A 21263-nucleotide genomic window follows, 5' to 3' on the forward strand; every position below is an offset into this window, starting at 1 on the left:
AACTGGGTTAAAAAAAGAATTGGATAAATGTATGCAGGGTTGGTCCATCGATGGCTATTAACCAAGATGGTCAGATATGCAACCCCATATTCTAGGTGTCCCAAAGCCTCTTACTGCCAGCTGCTGGGACTGGACAACAGGGGATGGATCACTTGATAAATGTCCTGTTTTTTTCATTCCCTTTGAAGCATCTGACATTGGCCACTATTGGAAGACAGGATACTGGGCTAGATGGGCCATCGGGCTGACCCAGTATGGCGTTCTTATGTTCTGTGCTTGTTTTGATGCCTAAATGGGAGCTGAGTTATTTTAAAAATCTGGCCTGAAGAGGGCAGATGTGGGATAGAGGAAAAGCAACTAACATTTGTGGTAAAACAGGTGCCCCCTCATTTAACCCCAAATAGTGGACTGAGTTACATGCCAGTTAATTATGCATTCATTTATGTTAGTAAAAAAATGTGTATAAATGATAAAGTGATATTTGGAATGAGTATACCAAATGAATCTCATTTATACCTGGAGAGGGAAAAAGGAAAAGAAAAATAATCTATTAGAAGCATGTAGGGAAAGGTAGGGGGCTCTGCATTATTTTATACCCTCATGTCAGTTGGTTTTCCTATTATATCTCTGCCTCTTTCAACGTTCTCTCTGGTATAACTGAGATCAGAATCTGATCCAATGGGGCAGTACAACATGCAAGCCAGGGCAGAATCTGGCCCTGTATTGGTATAAAAACTGTGCTTCCAAAATGGATTTGGGATTATATATGAGGCATTGTTTCAAGTCATGTAGCAACAAGAAACTTCAAAGAATTTTAAGGATTGGAAAGCCATTTACAGGCAGAATGTGGCACTTTAGGTAATAACAAATAAAAGTCTGAGTAATCAATTACACTTACTGGGGAAAAAAGAATCACAGTGGTGACTCAAAGCCAGGGTATAAGAAGAGCACTCTTGTGTAGTTATCCATACAGGAACAAACTCGATGGGAATTCTGGACCCTTGCAATGGCAATACGAAGCACTAGAATTTTATGTTTTCATTAGACCAGTGAGAAATAAAAATAATGTCGCACTTCTATAACACTTTCCAACGGAGGATCTCAAAGCAATTTACAGACACTAGTGATTTATTATCCCCATTTTACCAGTGAGGAAACGGAGACATAGGGTATGTCAACACACCTGCTGGGAGCGAGTCTTGCAGCCTGGGTTGACAGACTTGTGCTAGTGGGGCTCACGTTAGGTTGCTAAAAATAGGAATATGGACATTTCAGCTCAGTTTGGAGATTGGGCTCTGAAGCCTGTGGATGGGAGTGGGCTTCAGAGCCCAAGGGCCAGTCCAACCCCAAATGTCAAAGCAATGTGTACACAGCTATTTTCAGTATGCTAGCCCAAGCCCTGCTAGAGTGAGTCAGTCAACCCAGGCTGCGAGACTGACTCTCTGCAGCTGTGTAGACGTATCCACAGAGGTTAAGTCACTGGTATTAGACACTGCTATTGTGCTCATCTCAGTATAATATGAAGTGGAAGGCCCGGTGTAGCTCTAGTGGAGCAGGTATAACTGAGATCAGAATCAGGCCTAGATTGGATTCTAAAGCGCTTATCATTTGAATTGGATGATATTGATCAGGTAAGTGATAAACAGATACGGTCCATCTAAAAATGGTGCAGCCTTCTTTTTCCCTGCCAGTTTTGAGCAAACTGGAGCTGTTTGATGGCTTTATTCTCAGATCCACTGGGAATTTGTTGGTTTGCATATTTCTGACGTGAAATCATGTGACACTGGTTTTGATTTAATTTTGCTTTGAGCTTTGGGGTTCTTTCAAACCTCAAAACCAAAGTGAATCTCAGGAGCTGTGAAACTGGGCAGGTTAAAACAGAAAAATATGTTTGCACAAATCCCCATAAAGAGAAACTACTGAGTTTGAGGCGGCTCTGAATTTGATGAAAACCTAATCACTCTTAACATCACATACAAAAAATCCTGGTAATAAATGGGTCTTGTTTATGGAGAATTTAATATAGATAACCCCAAGAATTCACAAATCATGAGTCAGGCCACCCAGCAACTCAAGAGATTGGTTTAAAATCATCAGACTTAAAACTAATAATGAATATGGCGATCTTTTTCTTTGCCTTCTGGGTTTTGTGCCATTAAGGATTCACATTTACAAGCTTTTCTCCACAACTACATATGCTAAAATTTTACTGTTTTTTTAGATTGAAAGCTGAGATTCTCATATTATCACCTGTTTCTAAGTGCTGGGGCATTAGAAAAAATTAAATTTCACAAGGCTAATAATAAAATTGCAAGATTTAGCAACATTGAGAATTATTTGGTTGTTCTGTTTTGTTTAGGAAACCAAACATTCCATGGTGGGCTCTGATCTCAGTTGCATCAGTTTTACACTTGTGAAATTCCATGGAATCAATGCACAAACATACTCTGCTCTCACGGGTTCCAGCCAGTGCACACTCCATCAAGTGCTCAGAGGGGCAGCTCCTATTTCTATTTTGACATAACTGGTACACCTAGGCCTTGTCTGCACTACATAGTTAAGTCAATCTATGTTAAGCTGACATACTGTCACTGCAGTAATTACTGCGGTATTTCATGTCCACGCTACTCTCCTCCTGCTAGTGTTGACATCCTTACCAGGAGCACTTGCATCAACTTGTGGGGGGCAGGGTGGGCTCTCAGTTCAGTGTGGAGCGGGCACTGGGTGCGCACGCCTGATATATGCTTATCAAAACAACTGCCGTACGCCCAACTCACCAAAGGAGAAAGGAAACGAGGAGGCCAAAAGAAACACTGTAAAGACACCCTCAAGAGAAATATCGAGAGATGTGGCACTGACACCGCACACTGGGAGACAGCAGCCCAGGATAGGGATAACTGGCGAAGACTTGTCAGAGAGGGAACGTCAACTTTTGAGGAAAATTGCCTTGCCCTGGTTGCAGAAAAACTCCAGAAAAGAAAGGAAAGACAACTGTCACGCAGCAATCGCGGCCCAGTCCCGTCTTCCAACACCACCTGCAATGTCTGCCAATGAGCCTGTGACTAAAGGATCAGACTCCTCAGTCACCAAAGAACCCATGAAAAATAAAACCTGTGAAAGAGACCATCCTCGTCCTCGAGGGATCGCCGACAACCTTGCTGATGAAGATGATCAATTGGGTTGCATACGATATGTGAGGTCCTTTTGGATATGACATTAAAAACCAGTGGCTGGCCTGTGCCCCGAGTTCTACTCTCATATGTACCCATCCAATGTATTGAAGACGTTTAGGGAAAAAGTCCCTTTTGAGGAATTGGAGCCATGTGGAAGAACCTCCTCCAGTTTTGAAACTTTGAGTTTGTATTTCATTTCATTGTGAATCTTGGTCCTAGTAGAAATCTTTTACCCTCCCCTTATGGCATTTCTCCCCTATTATTTTCCTCATCTCCTTTCGCTGTATTGGGCTGTGCTGTTGCTACACACAGCTTCACCTGGAGCGTAACTAGCAGCACAGTGAAACTGACTGAAATCCTAATGTTTGAAATGCTGGATATGAGCACCTCCGAGAGCAGGATTTGGCATATGCAGAGCAGAGCAGCGGGGGAGCAGAATGGAAGAAGCAGAGGTGAAGAGAAAACAAAACAAGGGCTGGGAGCAACTTCAGATCTCCCTCTGCTGAAGCAGGAGAGAGGGGATCTCCTACTGCTCTCTTGTCCCTAATTTGTACCAGATTTCAGAGCATAATTGAGCCTAATAAGAGGAAGAAGGAAACGATGGAAGTCAGCTGTGGACATTTCAGTCTGTCTCTCTCTAATTATAACTTAGGATACAGGAGTATCTCAAATTTGCTTCTAGTCACTCGTACCCAATTATAAGACTGTCCTCCTCCTCCTGCTCCAATAATGTCAGTCTTAGCATTGATTTTCCTGGCTTTTGTTACCTTAGGACAAGCCCTAAGCATTATGTAAAGTTTTTTTCTTACATTTTAATTTCATTTTTGAAAGAAAGAAAGAAAATACTGGCTAAAGATGGGATGTGGGAAAAGAGATTAGAAAATAGAAATCATTTACTTGGAGATTAAAGTGGCTCCTTCGGGGATAAACTGGACTATCAAATTCATATATATTCAGGAACATTTTTCAAACACGCGGAGAAACCTGCTCTGAAGACGGTGTCCAATGCTCCCCTGTCTTAAGTAACCACTTTAAAGTAGCTGCAAGGTTTCCATTGTAATTTTGTTTGACTTACTGTTAAAGACCAATTCTGGTACACAACCAATTTTGGTGGTTGGTTGCTTGTCTATGCTAATTACACTTTTGAAATTCTTATAACTGGTCCACAGTATGTACATGATGACAGATTTTCAAACAGAATATCTGTTATTTAAAACATGTCTTTATAGTATTAACACCCATTAACTGGTATTTGTTACAGTTCAGTTTTTAAATGAAATTAAATTATGGGACCTGGGGCCCAGATCCTCAAAGGGACCATTGGGGTGCAGTTGGATGCAGTAAAGCTTTGGACAACTGAATTAATAGTGTAATTAATACTGTACATCCTACATGCAAAATACTATTGAAGCAGTATTTGATGAGGGTGAATATTTCATAATTATGTACAAGTTAAATGAGCCTTGCATCTAGTGAACTGATCTAAAATTAAAACAAGTGTAAGAGACAGACTTTAATAAAGGGCTTCTACGTATAACTGATTAAATGATTAGTATACACTTAGTCACTGGGAGCGTGGTCATGTTTTTGAACATTACATTTACATTTTCCCATTCAATCTGGCAACAACAATGCAGCTTAATGCAGCTCCCACCGAAATCGGTGGAAACATGCCCATTGATTTCAATGGGAGCTGGATCAGACCCTTTAGCTGCACAAGAAATCAAGGGGTTTTAAAGTTCCACATCATAGGGATTATTAATCTTGTGTTGCCTTTCACTTCTTGGTCATAAATTCAAATTCAGAGCAGGTTGTTAGTGACTGTTATCATCTGATAGCAGTTTAGTGGCCTAGAAGAAATTGCTTTCAGTTTAGTTCCTATTATGAAGTTTCCTGCATCATACTTGTACTCTTGTCAGGAGCACAAACAGAAAGGAACAAGGGATTGAATGGATCTGGGGACTGGAAATGGGCAAAGTGGGGGTTGGTTCACTCTCTGTCAGATTTAGGCTGTGCTCTGTGATTCAGGTTTGAGACTCAACCACTTCTAATGCTTAGATTCAGCAGTGTTGAAAGCTTCTGACCTTTTCTCTCAACATTTTGGCCCTGAATGGAGGACTCACACATGAATGGTTGTTCCCACAAGATTTCTGCTACCTTGGACCATGTTTTAGCCAGATTTGGTCTCTTCTGGTTTTGGATACAACCTAAACCTAAAATCATAGGAAGGGGATCAGATCCAGTGATTCAGATTCAGATTCAGCTCCCACCAAGATTTAGGGGAAGGTGATTCAGATTTGAGCTTCTGGGTCTTTATTTAATGGAGGCTGATACACTTTCCCACCTTCTCCCAGTTAAGACTGAGGCTTATGGGTAGATCAGTGTGGAGAACCATGCTCATGAGGTATACTTGATCTGATCTGTTATTCAACAGAGAGCTGAGAGTCACAATCTCCTTCCTGGTTTCCCCTTTGCTCTAAGGGGCTAATACCTGGTGCCAGGTCTACACCTGATGCATCATATTTCCACCCTATTAAGATTGCAGTCAGGCATTCAGAAGTTTGGAAATGCCAGAATAAAAGTTGCTTGGGCATCCTTAATTTGATCCTTTTATGTGTATGCATTATGATACACTCTTTAATTCCATGAGCACATACTATCCCCCACCCCTCCCCCGTCCCCCACACCTGTGGAAATTTTGGGTGCTTGCCTTTGCAACCTTAACAATGTTCTTTAACATAGTTATTCTTTGTGTAATAAATATTAAATTACATTTGTAATAACAAATGAACAAAGTACAGGCATTATGCTTGCTTGTTAATTGTTTGTTTACTCATACTACTAGCAAAACTCAGTAACTGACAATTGGGTCTCCCAGTCATTAGTGAAGATTGGTAAGGTTTCCCTGTAATTTCTGTTTGAATGTAGTCTCATGATTTAACTAGGAGTCATGTGAAAATGTCTTCCTGTTAGCTGAAGTATCTAGGTGCAAGATGTAGTAATGTGACCTGATATCTAGTTTTGCCCTTTTTGGAATACTTCAATGGTCATTGGGTACCCTGTAATCCACAGCACGTGTGACTAAGCAGCTGAGGGCTGAACTGCACTGCTGTTTTGCTACAAAATCTCCTTCTTATTAGTTAATGCCTGTGCAGTGCTCTAAACATATAAAGCATTATATAAATGCCATGATTCTGGCCCTTTAAAATTTTGTCTGGCTGGTGGGGAATGTTCTTTCTTTCTTTCTTTCTTTCTTTCTTTCTTTCAAACATTGGAATTTACCTGAATGGCATTAGGGTTTTTAAAGGACTAGAAATTAAGATAAGAACGGCCATACTGGGTCAGACCAAAGGTCCATCAAGCCTACTATCCTGTCCTCTGACAGTGGCCAATGCCAGGTGCCACAAAGGGAATGAACAGACAGGTTATCATCAAGTGATCCATGCCCTGTAACCCAATCCCAGCTTCTGGCAAACAGAGGCTAGGGACACCATTCCTGCCCATCCTGTCTAATAGCCATTGATGGACCTATCTTCCATGAATCTGTCTAGCTCCCTTTTGAATCCTGTTATAGTATTGGCCTTCACACACCCTCTGGCAAGGAGTTCCAGAGGTTGACAGATGCAAGTATTATAATTTAGTTTCAATCAGGGTTGTTGTGTATCTTCTTGCAAGTACTTGGGAATATTTTTCAGCAGATCTAGATAGGAGGGTCTTATGTTTTTTCAGTCACAACAAAACAGCACTTAAATATTCCAATGATTGGTATTGTAGACATACTTAAAATAGTGAGATAGGATTGAAATAAAACTAACCTGGTTGATGTATATAGAATAGAATGTATATTCTCAAATAAAAGTGGTATCTTTAAGTCAAAATATTTTTAGACACTTGGATGGTGTTGGAGTCCAGGATTACAGGCAGAGCTAGTCAGAAAATGGAATTTCCATCCCACAGGAAATTTGGATACTTCAACATTTGCTTTCCTTTCAAAATCAGGACAAAAAGTTGAAGAATTAAATGTTTTCTCAAAATTAAAAGTTCTAAAAATGTATTGATTTGGCAGTGTTAACATGAAAAAAAAATATTTAGATTTTCTCAGTGGGTTGTATCCATTTATATGAAATCAGATTTTGTGACTGGGACATATTCAACCAGTTCTACTTACGGTATATACTGAATTGATGTTTAAGTATAACAGTTCTGTTTTTTCTGTTTGTTGCACATAGCTCACTATCAGCTATATTGAATCACTGATGCCCAGCAGTGAGCGTCAAAAACATCTGAAGCGCCAGTATTGCTTTGAATGCAACTGTCTTCTATGCAAGACACAAGAAAAGGTACGTAGAATAAAATCTCCGGCCACTGAAATATAATTTCCCAAGTCCTGTGACCAGTTGCCTTCTCAATTTGTAGTGACTTATCTTTCGTGACTTGTACTGCCAGAATCCAGAACCAAATGGCCTTTGCCCTCAGTGCTCTTGATGTTCCTGTGAAGGACAAGTGTGAATGAAAGAAAAGCAGGCCAAGTAATCTATCTGATAAGCAGCCTTTCTTGCTAAAATGTGTAATGCCTATTGAACCAGAATTTGTTTTCAGTCCTGAATATTGTAGGTCAGACCAGTTTGAGCTTCAGGGACTTCTGAACTTGAGGGTTAATGTGACTCTGAGCCATTATTTCAAAAGGAAAATCATTGCTCTTAACTGAAAACAGTTGTATGATTTTAGGGGAAACTATGTCCACACTAGCTCTAAAACTAAACCAATTTTGAAAAATATATACAAGAGTAAAATCATGAACTATACCGATCACCTGCTGCACCCAATGGAGGCAGAATTTGCTCCAATGTTGTGAAACTCTATTGCCAGCTGGCTCTGCTCCTCTGCACTCTGCATGATGGTTCCATTAAGAAGGGCAGAAGTTGTTTGTGGAGCATTGGGTCACTGAGCTTTAACAGCATTAGAACTGTGTTCAAGACTGCTCCCTAGGAGGGCACAAACAGGCCCCTGTAGTTTGGTTCAAGCATGGTTTAATAGCTGTACAGTGTGAACACAAACTGGGCTAGCTACTTTTCAAACATGTTGTGAGATCCTGTGGACTATACAAAATTAGTCTGCCTCTGTAGCAGGGTGTATTTGTTCCTCTAACTAAACCTAGAATTTTGTTAAAAAAATTGATAATGTCAGCTCTGAGTCCCTGTCTTAATGTAGCTGTGCCTTGCCAACAGACCACAGATGTGCATGGCATAAAATGATGCAAACATGACTCTAAGGAACAAGATGATATAATGTGTGATCCAAGATGTAATTTCTACTCCAAAGAACAGAGAGAGAAATTCAAAATTTCCATTTCAATTATGTGCTGCTTCTGGATACTCAGTGTGAGGGAGGGGACGGGTGCTGGTGAGTACAATGCCCCTAAAAGCATGCCAAGTCCTTGAAAAGTCTCACAAATCCTATGGCACTGCAGCTAGCATTTCAAAGAAAAGGGATCTTAGCAGAATTATTTGCACACTAAGCGCCATAAACTGCTTTCTGTTCTTGCGGAGAACTCTTTGACATCAGTGGGAGTTTGGCATGTGAGGTGATGTCAATATATAGCTGTAATGTTGGTCTGATATTGTAAACAGGAGAATAAAGGGAAGCAGCTGGGTTTCTGCCTTCTTTTTTAACTGTTTTCTTGAGTGCTATAGCATCTGAGAATTGTTTGGGCGGGCTGCATCCAACACATTCATCTCAGTATGGGTACAGCCACATTTAAGAAAGTTGAGCATCCAAACTCTACCTAAAAATCAAATAGGGGTCTTTTAACAGAGGCTGTGAAGTAGCACAGTAGCAATAGCAAGAAGTACTCAGCACGTTGAAAAATGGTGAGTGAGTTAAGAAGTAAGATCTGTGGAGTATGCTGTACCACAAGTGCCCATGTATCACACCCACTAAATCTTAAGAGGGGTTGCGTGTACTCACATTGATGAAAATAATAAAGTGCTCTAAATGCCCTCCAGACAGTCATAAACTCTCTCTCTTTCCCTCAATCTTTTTTAGAGTGAAACTTCTAGGAGAAAATTAATTTTGTGTAGTGGCAAATTTCCCAGGGGAAATGTTATTGCAAAATATTTTGGAAGGCTTGTTCTGGCAGCATTCTGAAATCTCCCAATGTTTCTGTATTATTACAATGTAAAGACCAAAGGCCCAGCCCTGAGAGATTCTAAGATCCTCATGCCAACTTCTGAGTGGTTTCTGTTCCCATTGACTTCTCTGGGAATTGAGGGCATGTCATTCATTGTCTATTAGGAAGACACCTTCATATTGGGATCAGGTCTAACACCTTTAGATGTGTCCTGCTGTAGTCCCATAGTTAATATCTATATCTCTTTTGAACACTGTTGGTAAATTGTGCTGACTTAGTAGATGTGATTTCACTTTTATATTACTGCCACTCAACAGAACCTGGATTTCAGCTGTCAGTCATTTTTATCCATTGAACTACATGTCAGATTCAAACTCTTCCTTACAATGACAATAGTTTTATTTTGTTCTTTCAGCCATCTTCTCCTCCTTTGGGATAGACTAGAGTTAGATATATATTGGTCTGTGTGCAGTGTAGTACTAAGAAGCTAATAGAATGAATTCACACCTCTGATTCTTAGAAAATCAAGTGGTAACCAATTTTCCATCACCTCGGTTTTCTAATTATATATGAATTCAGAGAACAATAGCATCACTCAGTTGCTCCATTGCTTTTTGTGTGTGTCACTCATGTAAGCATTATCTAAAGTTTCTGGTGAAAATAGTTTTCTTGAACACAGTAGTTATTCTTTAGTCATAACTCACCATCATGAGTTTTGGATTCAGGATGACTAGCAGATCGAAACTACATGGTACATTAAAGACGGTACTAGTAACATCTCTGAAGATTATTAAATATAACCATGAAAGAACACATGGTTTGTGAGAGAAAGATTTTATAAATATAATTGTCTGTGTAGCAAACTTGGAAGCCTCCGTCCCCCGTGTTACTCTTCTATTACTTGCTATTGGTAAGCCAGGAAATATGCTAACACTCCAATTGCCAGAGGGCAGTGACAGGCCTCTTTATTCTAGAGGCAATCGTTTTCAAATTCTGGAATGATTGGATATGGATGCTGAAAAGTGCTGCAATCAGTAGTGCAGTGTGCATTCTCCCTATGAAGACCAATAGTGTCACCTCTAGAATGCCCCTGTTATCCACCAGCTTTTGTGGGGGATGTCCCAAGACTCTTCACAAGGCCAAATCTCCAGCAAGAAAATATGCTACTGCTGTGCCTCTGGGACAGCAAGGGTGACAAACTGTTTACAGTATGTTGACAACAAATATCAACAGTAAATTACCATATTGCTAGGCGAACAAAAGGATTTCCCTGTAAATACAGTGGCATAGTCAAAGACAGCATTATTGCATTTTAGCTTGTAAAATTTCATTATGAGTAAAAATGTAAATCCCAAGTAGCTGAGGAATGCTTCATTATGTCTTGAGATAAGTCCTTAAATGTTTCTTCCATTGTAATTATCTCCCTGAAAAAGCTATAGCATCTCTTTTAGTTCTTTATATAGAATTTTTAGCTCATTAGCACTTTAAGGACCCAATCTTGCAAGGTGCTGAGCACCCCGTAAGGTGCTGAGCACCCGCTGCTTGCATTTGAGTCAGTGGGTGTAGAGGATACACTCGCAGGAGGCACTCAACAACCATGGATGAAATCCCCACTGAACTCAATGGGAGTTTTACCATTCTTTTCAATGAGGCCAGGATTTTACCTGATAGCTTCTCTGAAAGTAAAGTATCATAAAAAGGTAATGCAAAGAGGTGCTCAGAACCTTTTGGGAGGTTCAAATTGGAGTTTGTGTCAAAATCTGGTCCTTTATGAGTGAAATTCATGTTTCTTCTTGTGTATGTTAAAAGATACTGTATTTGTAGTTGGTTTTGTAGACCAGTGGATTGGGCAGAGGACTGGTAGTCAAGTGATCTGGATTCTGTTTACAACTCCACTATTGACTTGCTGGGTGACCCTGGGCAATTTACTTAGTTCAAATGTGGCCTCAGTTTCTCATTGACACCATGCGCCTGATTTTCATAATTGCTGAGGAACCACCATTCCAGCTGAAGTTGATAGGAGCTTTGCGTGCTCAGTACTTCTGAAAGTCAGACCCAAGATGTCTTTAGCTGGGCATCCAGAATCGGGGGCAACTTCTGCAAATGTTGTCCTTAATCTCTTTTTGCCTCAGTTTCCTCACTACTGAAATGGAGATGGTGATTCTTAATCACCTAAAGCACTTTGATATCTGCAGGAGAAAACAGACTATATGCATATAAGATAATGATGCCATTACAAACTTAGCATATGTATGCTGCTCCAAAATGTTTGACTTACTGTGTTTTCTCCTGTTCTATGTATGGGAAGATACTACAGTTTCTGAGGTCCCGGAGTTGTAAATGTTCATTTTTTTAATTGCACCCACTCCATTATAAGGCATTATTATTTATTAATTCTTCTATCCTTTGTCCCATCTATATGGGGTCAGATCTTCTTCCCCATTCCAGTCTGTCTTGAAGCAGTTCCTTGGAAACTCTGCAGCTGTTGTTATTTATTACTTGTATTACTTAATTATGTATTTTATGTAGTGCTTATTGTAGTGTGGTATCTTAGAGTTATAATAAAAATTGAAACAAATGTATTTTCTCTCAGGGACAGCCATCTGAAATTAATTAATAAGTGGATCAGCCTGTAGTCTGTAGACTATAATAGAATTACTACAGATATACATTGGTATAACAGACCTCAGAATCTAACCACAGTGTGTATACTAGATTTATACACAAACAGGGCCAGATCCTGCCCCTCCATTGTATCTGGGGAACTCCACTGAATTCTGTTGGGTCATAAAGGTGCAAGTCAGGACAGCATTTGGTCCATAATATACATACACCTATGTCTGAGGAGTGGTATTCATGTGATAAATTGCAGGGATACATGATAAATTGTGACTCCACAGAATCATGTGATTAAAGTGCACCTATGACTTCCTCAACTATCCATCTCTGCCAGGTCTATTTCTAAGGTTATATATAAAATCAGGAAACCAAAGAATAATTATTTTCCATCAAATTGGGCATTTTCCCCAAAATTGCATAGAACAGCAGTCCTGCACCATTGTCATTGTCCAATGTCTTATGACTCTTCATGACTAGATAAAGGAACTTCATACAGCTTAGAAGAGGAGGCTTCCAGTTTTCTAATGACGTAATCCTCAACACTCCCCCAACCATGGTTGGTGAGCTCTGTAGTTCCCCTACGAAGGGCTTCCATTATCTAGGCCTTAGACTGGAAGATATTCATGTAAGATATGTAAGATATTCTGTATATTCATGATATTCTGTCTCTTCATATATTTTTATACAGCACCAACTGTAATGGTGCCCCAATCCTAGCTGGGGCTGCTGCTGCACATCAGTATGTATTAATAATTGTCTAACTATAAATACACATACATGTAAAGAACACACAACACTGTCCTATCATATTCTCTAATGATTATTAGCCTAGCTCACTACCTAGTCATTGGATGTTTGAAAATGGCAAATTAACATAGTCTCATTGTAAGATCAACAAAAGTAAAATGTAGATTCTTCTTTACAAAGTTGGATTACCACCAAATGTAATGGCATGGGTCACAACTCTAACTAATAAAAATAATCAATTTTGACCTACACTGAAGGGCAGATTAGTAAATGTAATAAGAAAACCTTCAGAAAACTTGCTCACAGGATGCTTGCTGACTGTCAGTAGTTAAGTTGTTACTACTGTAACATCTTCAGTTCATTGTACTTCTGACAGGTTTATACATTATTATTTGTTGCAGACATTTTAAGATCAATCTTCACTATGATTCGGAAACTCTTCCTTCCTAGAAGCTGAACTCTTGGCAGTGTATTACCATTCCAGCACACGAAAGCCCCTAACATCAATTATAATTAAAGATGGGATTACAGTGATGACAAACATTTTAAATGAGGGACTGTTTTTTTTCCACTGTCATAATCCAAGGTACTGTTAATGTTCTACATTTTCAGCCAAGGATTTCAGAGAGATTTGTGTTTACCAAATCTCTTTGCTATGAGTTGTCCTTCTAATTGGGAACCAAGATTTAATGCTTTAGCCTTGTTTGTTTTTTGAAATCCTTCATTTAGTAGTAGGTGCTGTCAAGGTCAGAAGCAATAAACTTGAATTTGAATCCCCAGTCATTTTTCCATTTGGCCAGCATTTGAAAGTTGCCAGAGCTAATTATAATGTAATGGCATAAATGTTGTATTTGTTTAATCATTTTATTGTTTTCCTTTAGTACTCATTCACTCAAACAACAAGAAGTCCGGTGGCACTGGCCAAACCGGACAGTCCCTACGTGAAGAATACATGGACACAAATCGGACATCAGGAATGGTAACATACAAAAGCCAGTAGGTGAACACTTCAATCTCCCTGGACATTCTATAACAGATTTAAAAGTAACTATTCTTGAACAAAAAACTTCAGAAACAGACTTCAAAGAGAAACAGCAGAACTAAAATTCATTTGCAAATTTAACACCATTAACTTGGGCTTGAATAGGGACTGGGAGTGGCTGTCTCATTACAAAAGCAGCTTTGCCTCTCCTGGAATTGACACCTCCTCATCTATTATTGGGAGTGGACTACACCCACCCTGATTGAATTGCCCCTGTCAGCACTAATTCTCCACTTGTGAGGTAACTCCCTTCTCTTCATGTGTCATTATATAATGCCTGCACCTGTAACTTTCACTCCAAGCATCTGAAGAAGTGAGGTTTTTTATCCACAAAAGCTTATGCCCAAATAAATCTGTTAGTCTTTAAGGTGCCACCGGACTCCTTGTTGTTTTCGTGGATACAGACTAACACGGCTACCCCCTGATCATTCGCTCAGGTACTCTTAAAATTGAGTCTCCTGCACAATCCGTCTTCACCTGAGCTAGAATATCTTGCAAATGTTTAACTGGGATTGTATTTCAATACATTTTCTCCCTGTTACTATAGAGACACTGTGTGGAATCAGGGCCCATGGGAGTTTTGACATTGACTTCAGTGGAGCCAGGAATTCATCTATTATTTAAAACACACAAGGCATATTGCACCTACTATATAATTGCTGTTGTTGAATGTTCATCATTGGTGGATTATCATGCAAAGACTTTGCAGTAGAAGCACTGGATTGCTGGTACTCTGCAAAATATAGGGAAAGATACCATCTCTCCCTCAAGAAGCATATATTCCAGATAAACAAATGATACAATGGTGGGCAATCTGCAGCCCGCTCACGACCCATCAGGGTAATCTGCTGGCAGGCCATGAGACAGTTTGTTTACATCAACCGTCCGCAGGCACGGCTCCCCGCAGCCCCGTAGCTCCCAGTGGCTGTGGTTCGCCGTTCCCAGCCAATGGGAATTGCGGGCTGCGTGCAGGCCGCAGGTTGCCCACCACTGATATAACGTATCGTGAGGTTTCTTTTTGAATTGCTAACTGTGTGGCTGCCTCCTTCCAGAAGTCAGTGTCCAGACTTTCCAGGAGGCTTTCTATCCTGATTGTTATTTTCATGTTTACTTATTTATTTGCATTTATGTATATTTGTACTTAGCATGTTCTCCAGGCGCAATATTAAAGATGAAATCTCAAAATCATTCCAAACAGGGGCCCTTGAAAACGTTTCCACTCATACAGCTAAACATAACCCTCTCACCTCAAACCATAAAGTCCGAAGGAGGAAAGTCTGTGGCTCTTTGCAATTCTGTGAGCGTTGCTGCTGGTGGTATGGTTAAACACGCAAGACTAGTCTAAACTATTCAATTCCAGAAGATATAACAAATGACTGTTTGTTTCTCTTCTTCCTTTTACAAGTCTGGGAAGGGGAGAGGTCTGCCAGAACTACTAATTTTACAAGGGGAAAAAGACACAACAATTCATTTAGCTGATCTCAAGATACCACTAGTACCCCAGAATTTGAAACATGATATCCCAAATTTTGTCCTGTGGATCAACACTTCAATATTCCACACACCCCCTTCAGTCTGACATTAGCCTCAAGAGATTAACAGAAGTAATCACAAGCTACTGAAACATATCACTGGTTCCTTATCTAGATGACCAGCTGATAAACAGTTACTCCCTTCTGCAGAGCCATGTGGTGGTGACACGAACCCTGAATCTGTTCCTGGAACTTGACAACCAATCCAACGGTGCTCTGTTCCTTTGAGGGGATCTTATCCTCTTGGGATGCATTTCAAAGCAGTCACAGACAGAGCATTTTTAATGCCAGAAATGACACTGAAAACAAAGGCAAGCATTTCTAATTTCTAGTCTCAGATGTTGGTTCAACCAAGGCTTAATCTCTTCAGCCTTTCAGAGTCCTCTGGTGTGAAGTTTCCTTGGGCTTGATCCATCTTTGGAATTTACAGTTTTTCCTGATCAAAGCCTGGGCCCGCAGACTGTGTCAGACCTTGACAAATGGATTTTGATCCCTCTCACCACAAAAGTCTACCTCTCCTGGTTGTTTCAAGACTATTGTCTCCACGGGCTTTGGTCACAATGGACGTGGGTCTGTTGGACTATCCTGGAGGCTCACTTGGGTTGCCAGAGGGCACAGAAAATGTACTACAGTTCATATAAGTAGACTGGACCCAGAGCAGTCTGCCAGAATCTGTTCACATTCAGGGACATAAACCAGCTTCAATTTGGTCTGAGAGTTTCACAGTCATAGGGTATCTGTACTGCCAAAGTAGGAGCTGGAGTGTAGCTCTCTCCTGAGAGTCCAACCCTTTTAACTCATCTGGGAGGAACAGAATCTCATTACTTTCAAAGTCAGCCATCTAGAAGAAAATGTAAGACTTCTGACAGATGCTTTAAGCAGAAACTCTTTCCTGCCAGGGAAATGGAGCCTAGTTCTATCAGTGTTTCAGGCTTTGGAGGTGAGAGGTAAGCTCCCATCTGGCAGTATGGTTCATTTCTGAATGTCCAGTTCCCATGACACTGCAGTCAGCACTAATTATTATTCATGTTTGTTTTTACTTATTATTTGTATAGTGTTAAACATGCATTCTGCACTGAACAATACACAGAGATAAAGACAGGCTCCCTCCCTGGGAGCCAAGAGTCCAAAACAAATATGTGGACAACAGGGTGCAGTGAGAAACCCAGAAGTTGTAATTTGAAAGACAACACTAGATCTAGTAAATGATCTTCTGGAACTGTTCCCCAGGATATTTTGGTTCACGTATCGCCTCCAAATAAGCATTGAAGCCTGTGGCTGCTTTCCTGGATCCTGAGCCTAACACAAACTCAGATACTCCATCTGAACCTCCAGTTCCTAGATTTGATGGCTTTACATGAGAACTTAATCTTGCTTGATGAAGGCACCTCTAGAAAGATTATTAATATGATGTTAAAATCCAGGAAATCAGGTCCCTTTTAAACTAAGTCCATAAAAATGTCGTCGTCTGTTGAGAGGCATATGGCTTTTACTTTGCTCTGTTTCCCATGGTCTTGCTGCTTCTAAGAAGGCTTTTCACAGACAGTTACACTGAGCACTCTCCAAGACAAAGCATCCATTCTAAGAGCCACCTATTACTGAGCTCCATAAAGGGGCCATTCCTCTGTGTCTCAACTTTTCCAATATCTGTCAACCTATCAGGAATGTTCCTCTTCTTTGAAGTTCATCTTTGGTTTATAATGCCTGATGCCAACCCCCTTATGGACCACTTTCTCACATTTCTCTAAAACTATTAAACCTTAAAGCTATGTTTCTTCTAGCTATAATTTCTGCCATGAGAACTGGAGAATTGTCCAGTATCTTATTTCAGTCCTGTTCTTTCACAAAGTTAAGGTGGTTCCCCATCCTTTCTTTCCAAGGACAACTCATCTGTTTTTCCTGTAATGGTGTACTCCCCATTCATGTCCAAATTCCTCTAAACACCTTGAGAGAATGTTCAGCTCCATAGAAGTTATGAGAGCCATGACATTTTATCTTAATAGGATGAAAGAGTCGAGGTCATGCTTCAGTGGAGGAAATCTTCAAGGCTGTAGTCTAGTCCACTATTTGTAATTTTTTTAAAGCATTCCTGAATTAATTACTTTGCTTCAGCTGATGCCACCATTGGGCTCAGGACTTTGCAAGCAGTTTTGCTTCCCTAAAGTTCATCTTTCTCTGACTTTATTTGGATACTACTACTCGGAGTCAGCCAGCACTGACCAGTCAAAATAATTCCCTTTCTCCTGTAAATGCCTCTTCCTTTGATGGCTACCAAAGGTGTTCTATTCTGCCCCACTCTGATGGACTTCAGATCTGCTTGGTCTCTTTTAGCAAAGAGTCCTGTGGCACCTTATAGACTAACAGAAGTTTTGGAGCATGACCTTTCATGGATGTCATCCGACGAAGTGGGTATTCACCCACGAAAGCTCATGCTCCAAAACTTCTGTTAGTCTATAAGATGCCACAGGATTCTCTTCTGCTTTTACAGATCCAGACTAACTCAGCTACCCCTCTGATACTTGTTCTCTTTTGTTCATGTGTATGTCTTGCTGCACGTTCAGTATTATTCTGATTTGAGTATAGTACTGTGATGTAAGAGAATAGTTAATTTTCTTTGAATTGCTACCTTACGTAAGACTAGTGGAGATAGGATATATATAGTATAAGTAAGTTATTTTTTAGAAATGAATAAATTCAGTTAATCGAATTTATCCTTGCAATTTACAAAATAAATAAAACAATTTTACCTGTATGGATAGAAATAACCAATGTCATCATGGTCATGCTGAATATCAATTCTGAGATACTATTGCAAGTCTAAAGTAGCTCTATATATTTCTTTGGGATTTACTGTCTACATAATTTTCGAACTATCAAGCCTATAGTCTATATATTATAAAGTCAAAGTGATACCAATTCGTGATTTCAGTCGATAATATATTATGCTCTCTTTACAAGAATATTAATGTAACACGCCTATAGTAAATCCCTGCCTCTACTATAGTCAAAAGATGTTCTGTTAACATTTACATCCTGCCTCCATTGCACCCAGACTGAGTTAGCCAGAACGCAGATTGGAATGCAGATAGGCCTAAATGTCCATGCATATAATGCCATCTTTCCTGCCATAAGTATGGCAGATATGCTTTTCAGTAAATGTCTTCAACTCTCCAATCACCGTTAGTGCATACACTGTATTGTGTAACCGAATGACAATGCAAATGATTGGTTTAAGAAACAAATTAATGTCTACGTGGATGAACACTTGGAGATAATTTATATTTAAAACTCAAAACCACAGCACCAACAATACATGCGCCGGACACTTGCCACCTTGAACACTTACTAGCATGTTGTATCCTTTGCCCTTTACACTTTGTCTGGCTTCTCTCCTTTTAGACTGTGAGCTCTTCAGGTCTTTCTTTTACACTGAGTTTGTACAGTGTCTAAAACACTAGAAGCCCAGCTCTGACAGGGGTTTTGGAACTACTGCAGTATAAATAATAGCAATAATAATGTTTACAAACACAGACTGAGAGACGGTATGTATTATAGGGAAGCATTTCTTACCCGCAGATTTGTGAGTAATCTGAGATAGCATGAACTTTAGTTAGCCTAACTGAAAATTGTTGAAGATAAATAAAAATAACACAGCTGAGATTGAGTCCAAGTTGAAACAGAATTTAGTTCCCATGCTCAAGATTTTGTAGTTCTGTAAGTAGAAGGGTATTCTAAAAGTGGAGCTGAAAGAAAATAAAGATATTTTTAGCCATTTAAATGTACTGACATCATGAAATTTGATGGATAAGGGGATTCTTTGGAGGCTGGAACCACTTACTAATCTACAGAATGCACCAATACAATCTCGGAGCACTTGAGTTGCAAATCTAGTTTTAGGCTCCTGTAATTAGGATAAAGAAGCAGTACTTTTCTAAAAGCAATACTTTAAGACCACATATTTGTGGAATGATAGTGCAGTGCTCTATCAATTGACATGCCTAGCTTCAAAGCCAACTTTGTGAATATCTGGTCCTGGGTCAGAGAAGTCTGGGATTGTTTGAGACGCGTGTAAGTCTCCAGCTGAGGGAAACATACTTAATTTTCTTCAGAGAATACTTGTTAGGAAGACTTAGAAGGGTGATGCCAAACTGGCAGATCACAGCAAGGCAAGCATGAGGAAAGGGGAGGAATTTATTTAGTAAAGCGAGACAGTAATTGTCAAATAATGGTTGACCAAACTGTAATTCAGCTGTGGTTCAATGAACATTACTGAGCACAGAAGTCCATTTTTAATTAATTTCTTATCAAGTTTAGAAGTATTTTAGTAGCCCAGAAATTAAAGTTCTGAGTACAAGTAAGTGTAAAATTTAAATAAATCAGATTTTTCTTATTAAGATTAATATAAACCTATTAAAATGAACTTTATTTGAGCTGACAGCAAGCTGGCACGTGGCTTTGGGTAGAGGCTGCCTTTTTGTTCTGTGTTTGTATGACACCTAGTACAATGGAGTGCTGGTCCATGACTAGGGCTCCTCGATGCTACAGTAATACAGAATAATTAATAATACTCACTTGTGGTGAGATTGAGCATTAAGATGAGGAAATTCTAAAGCAGGGATCGGCAATCTTTCAGAAGTGGTGTGCCGAGTCTTCGTTTATTCACTCTAATTTAAGGTTTTGCATGCCAGTAATACATTTTAATGTTTTTAGAAGGTCTCTTTCTATAAGTCTATAATATATCACTAAACTATTGTTGTATGCAGGGCTGCCTGGGGCGGGGGGGGGGGGGGGCAAGGGGGGCAATTTGCCCCAGGCCCCGCAGGGGTCCCGTGAGCCGCTCCGGGTTTTCAGCGGCACTTCAGTGATGGGCCCTTCACTCGCTCCGGGTCTTCGGCGGCTGGTCCTTCAGTGCAGCAGAAGACTCAGGGCGAGTGAAGGACCCGCCACTGAAGTGCTGCCGAAGCCTCGGAGTGCCGCCCGGTGAGTACAAGTGCTGCAAGTGGCGGAAAAAAAAAAAAGAAAAAAAAGCTGCGATTGGTGGCACTTAGGCTGCTCTACTGCCGCCGCTTCATTCTTCGGCTGCATTTGGCGGTGGGTCCTTCCCTCCGAGAGGGACCCGCCGCTCAACTGCAGCCAAAGACCCGGCCCTGTCCCAGGCCCCCTGAATCCCCTGGGCGTCCCTGGTTGTATGTAAACTAAATAAGGTTTTTAAAAAGTTTAAGAAGCTTCATTTAAAATTAAATTAAAATGCAGAGCCCCCCAGACCGGTGACCAGGACCCGGGCAGTGTGAGTGCCACTGAAAATCAGCTTGCGTGCCGCTTTCGGCACGCGTGTCATCGGTTGCCGACCCCTGTTCTAAAGTATGATTTTTCAGCTGACTGTAAAATATGGTAGCTATGATCCATCAAAAGAACTGTTTTAAGAAGTTTTGCAGTGTATATTTGCTTTTATCCATGTAACCAGCACCTTAAAATCGATAGTAATACATATGTTACTAATAAATACAGTACACAGAGTGCCAAACGCCCTGTGAGGGGAATCTTAGCTAATAGCATGGGTTTAATTCTATGGTAGTCTGCAGTAGAATGGATGTTTTGGTGCACTGTATTTTTCTAGGAGGTGTAGGAAAAGAGATACTAAACCAATGACATTAATCTTAATTAATATTCAATTTTAATCTCATTGAGAAACATTGCAGGGTCAACTAGTCTTCATGCAGCTAAGCTGGTCACTTGGGTTCAGGATCCCTTTCTCCAAGGAGTGGTTGTAGATAGGGACAGTGCAGAATTGATGCACTTCTTGCCTGGGAGAGATAAACTGATGGCCCTGCTTTTGAAGCATTTCATTGTGACCGGTTCTTGGAGTGGTATTGAGAGTGGCTCTGGCAGGTCAAACCAAACAAAGGGCCATGACTGTGGAATTCCTTTACTACAACTACAACAACAAAAGCAAACAATAAAACCTCCCTCTATTCCCCTCCTCCCCAATCTATCTTTCTGAAGCTAGTAAAGTCTCTACT

At 40.2% G+C, this 21263-nt stretch overlaps 1 protein-coding gene across 3 annotated transcripts in view; it reads left to right on the top strand.

Annotated features, from left to right (window-relative positions):
* Positions 1-21263, top strand: part of SMYD3 (SET and MYND domain containing 3) — a 631978-nt gene that overhangs the window by 512101 nt on the left and 98614 nt on the right. For all 3 annotated transcript variants that reach the window (XR_005596251.1, XM_039530570.1, XM_039530569.1), the window contains exon 8: positions 7403-7513. Coding sequence is in view for 2 of the 3 variants with exons in the window: in XM_039530570.1 (XP_039386504.1) it covers positions 7403-7513 (111 nt within the window). In the remaining variant the exon portion in view is untranslated. The remainder of the gene's footprint in view (positions 1-7402; positions 7514-21263) is intronic.

The sequence above is a fragment of the Mauremys reevesii genome, linkage group 3, assembly GCF_016161935.1.
Source record: "Mauremys reevesii isolate NIE-2019 linkage group 3, ASM1616193v1, whole genome shotgun sequence".
Taxonomy (NCBI): Eukaryota; Metazoa; Chordata; order Testudines; family Geoemydidae; genus Mauremys; species Mauremys reevesii.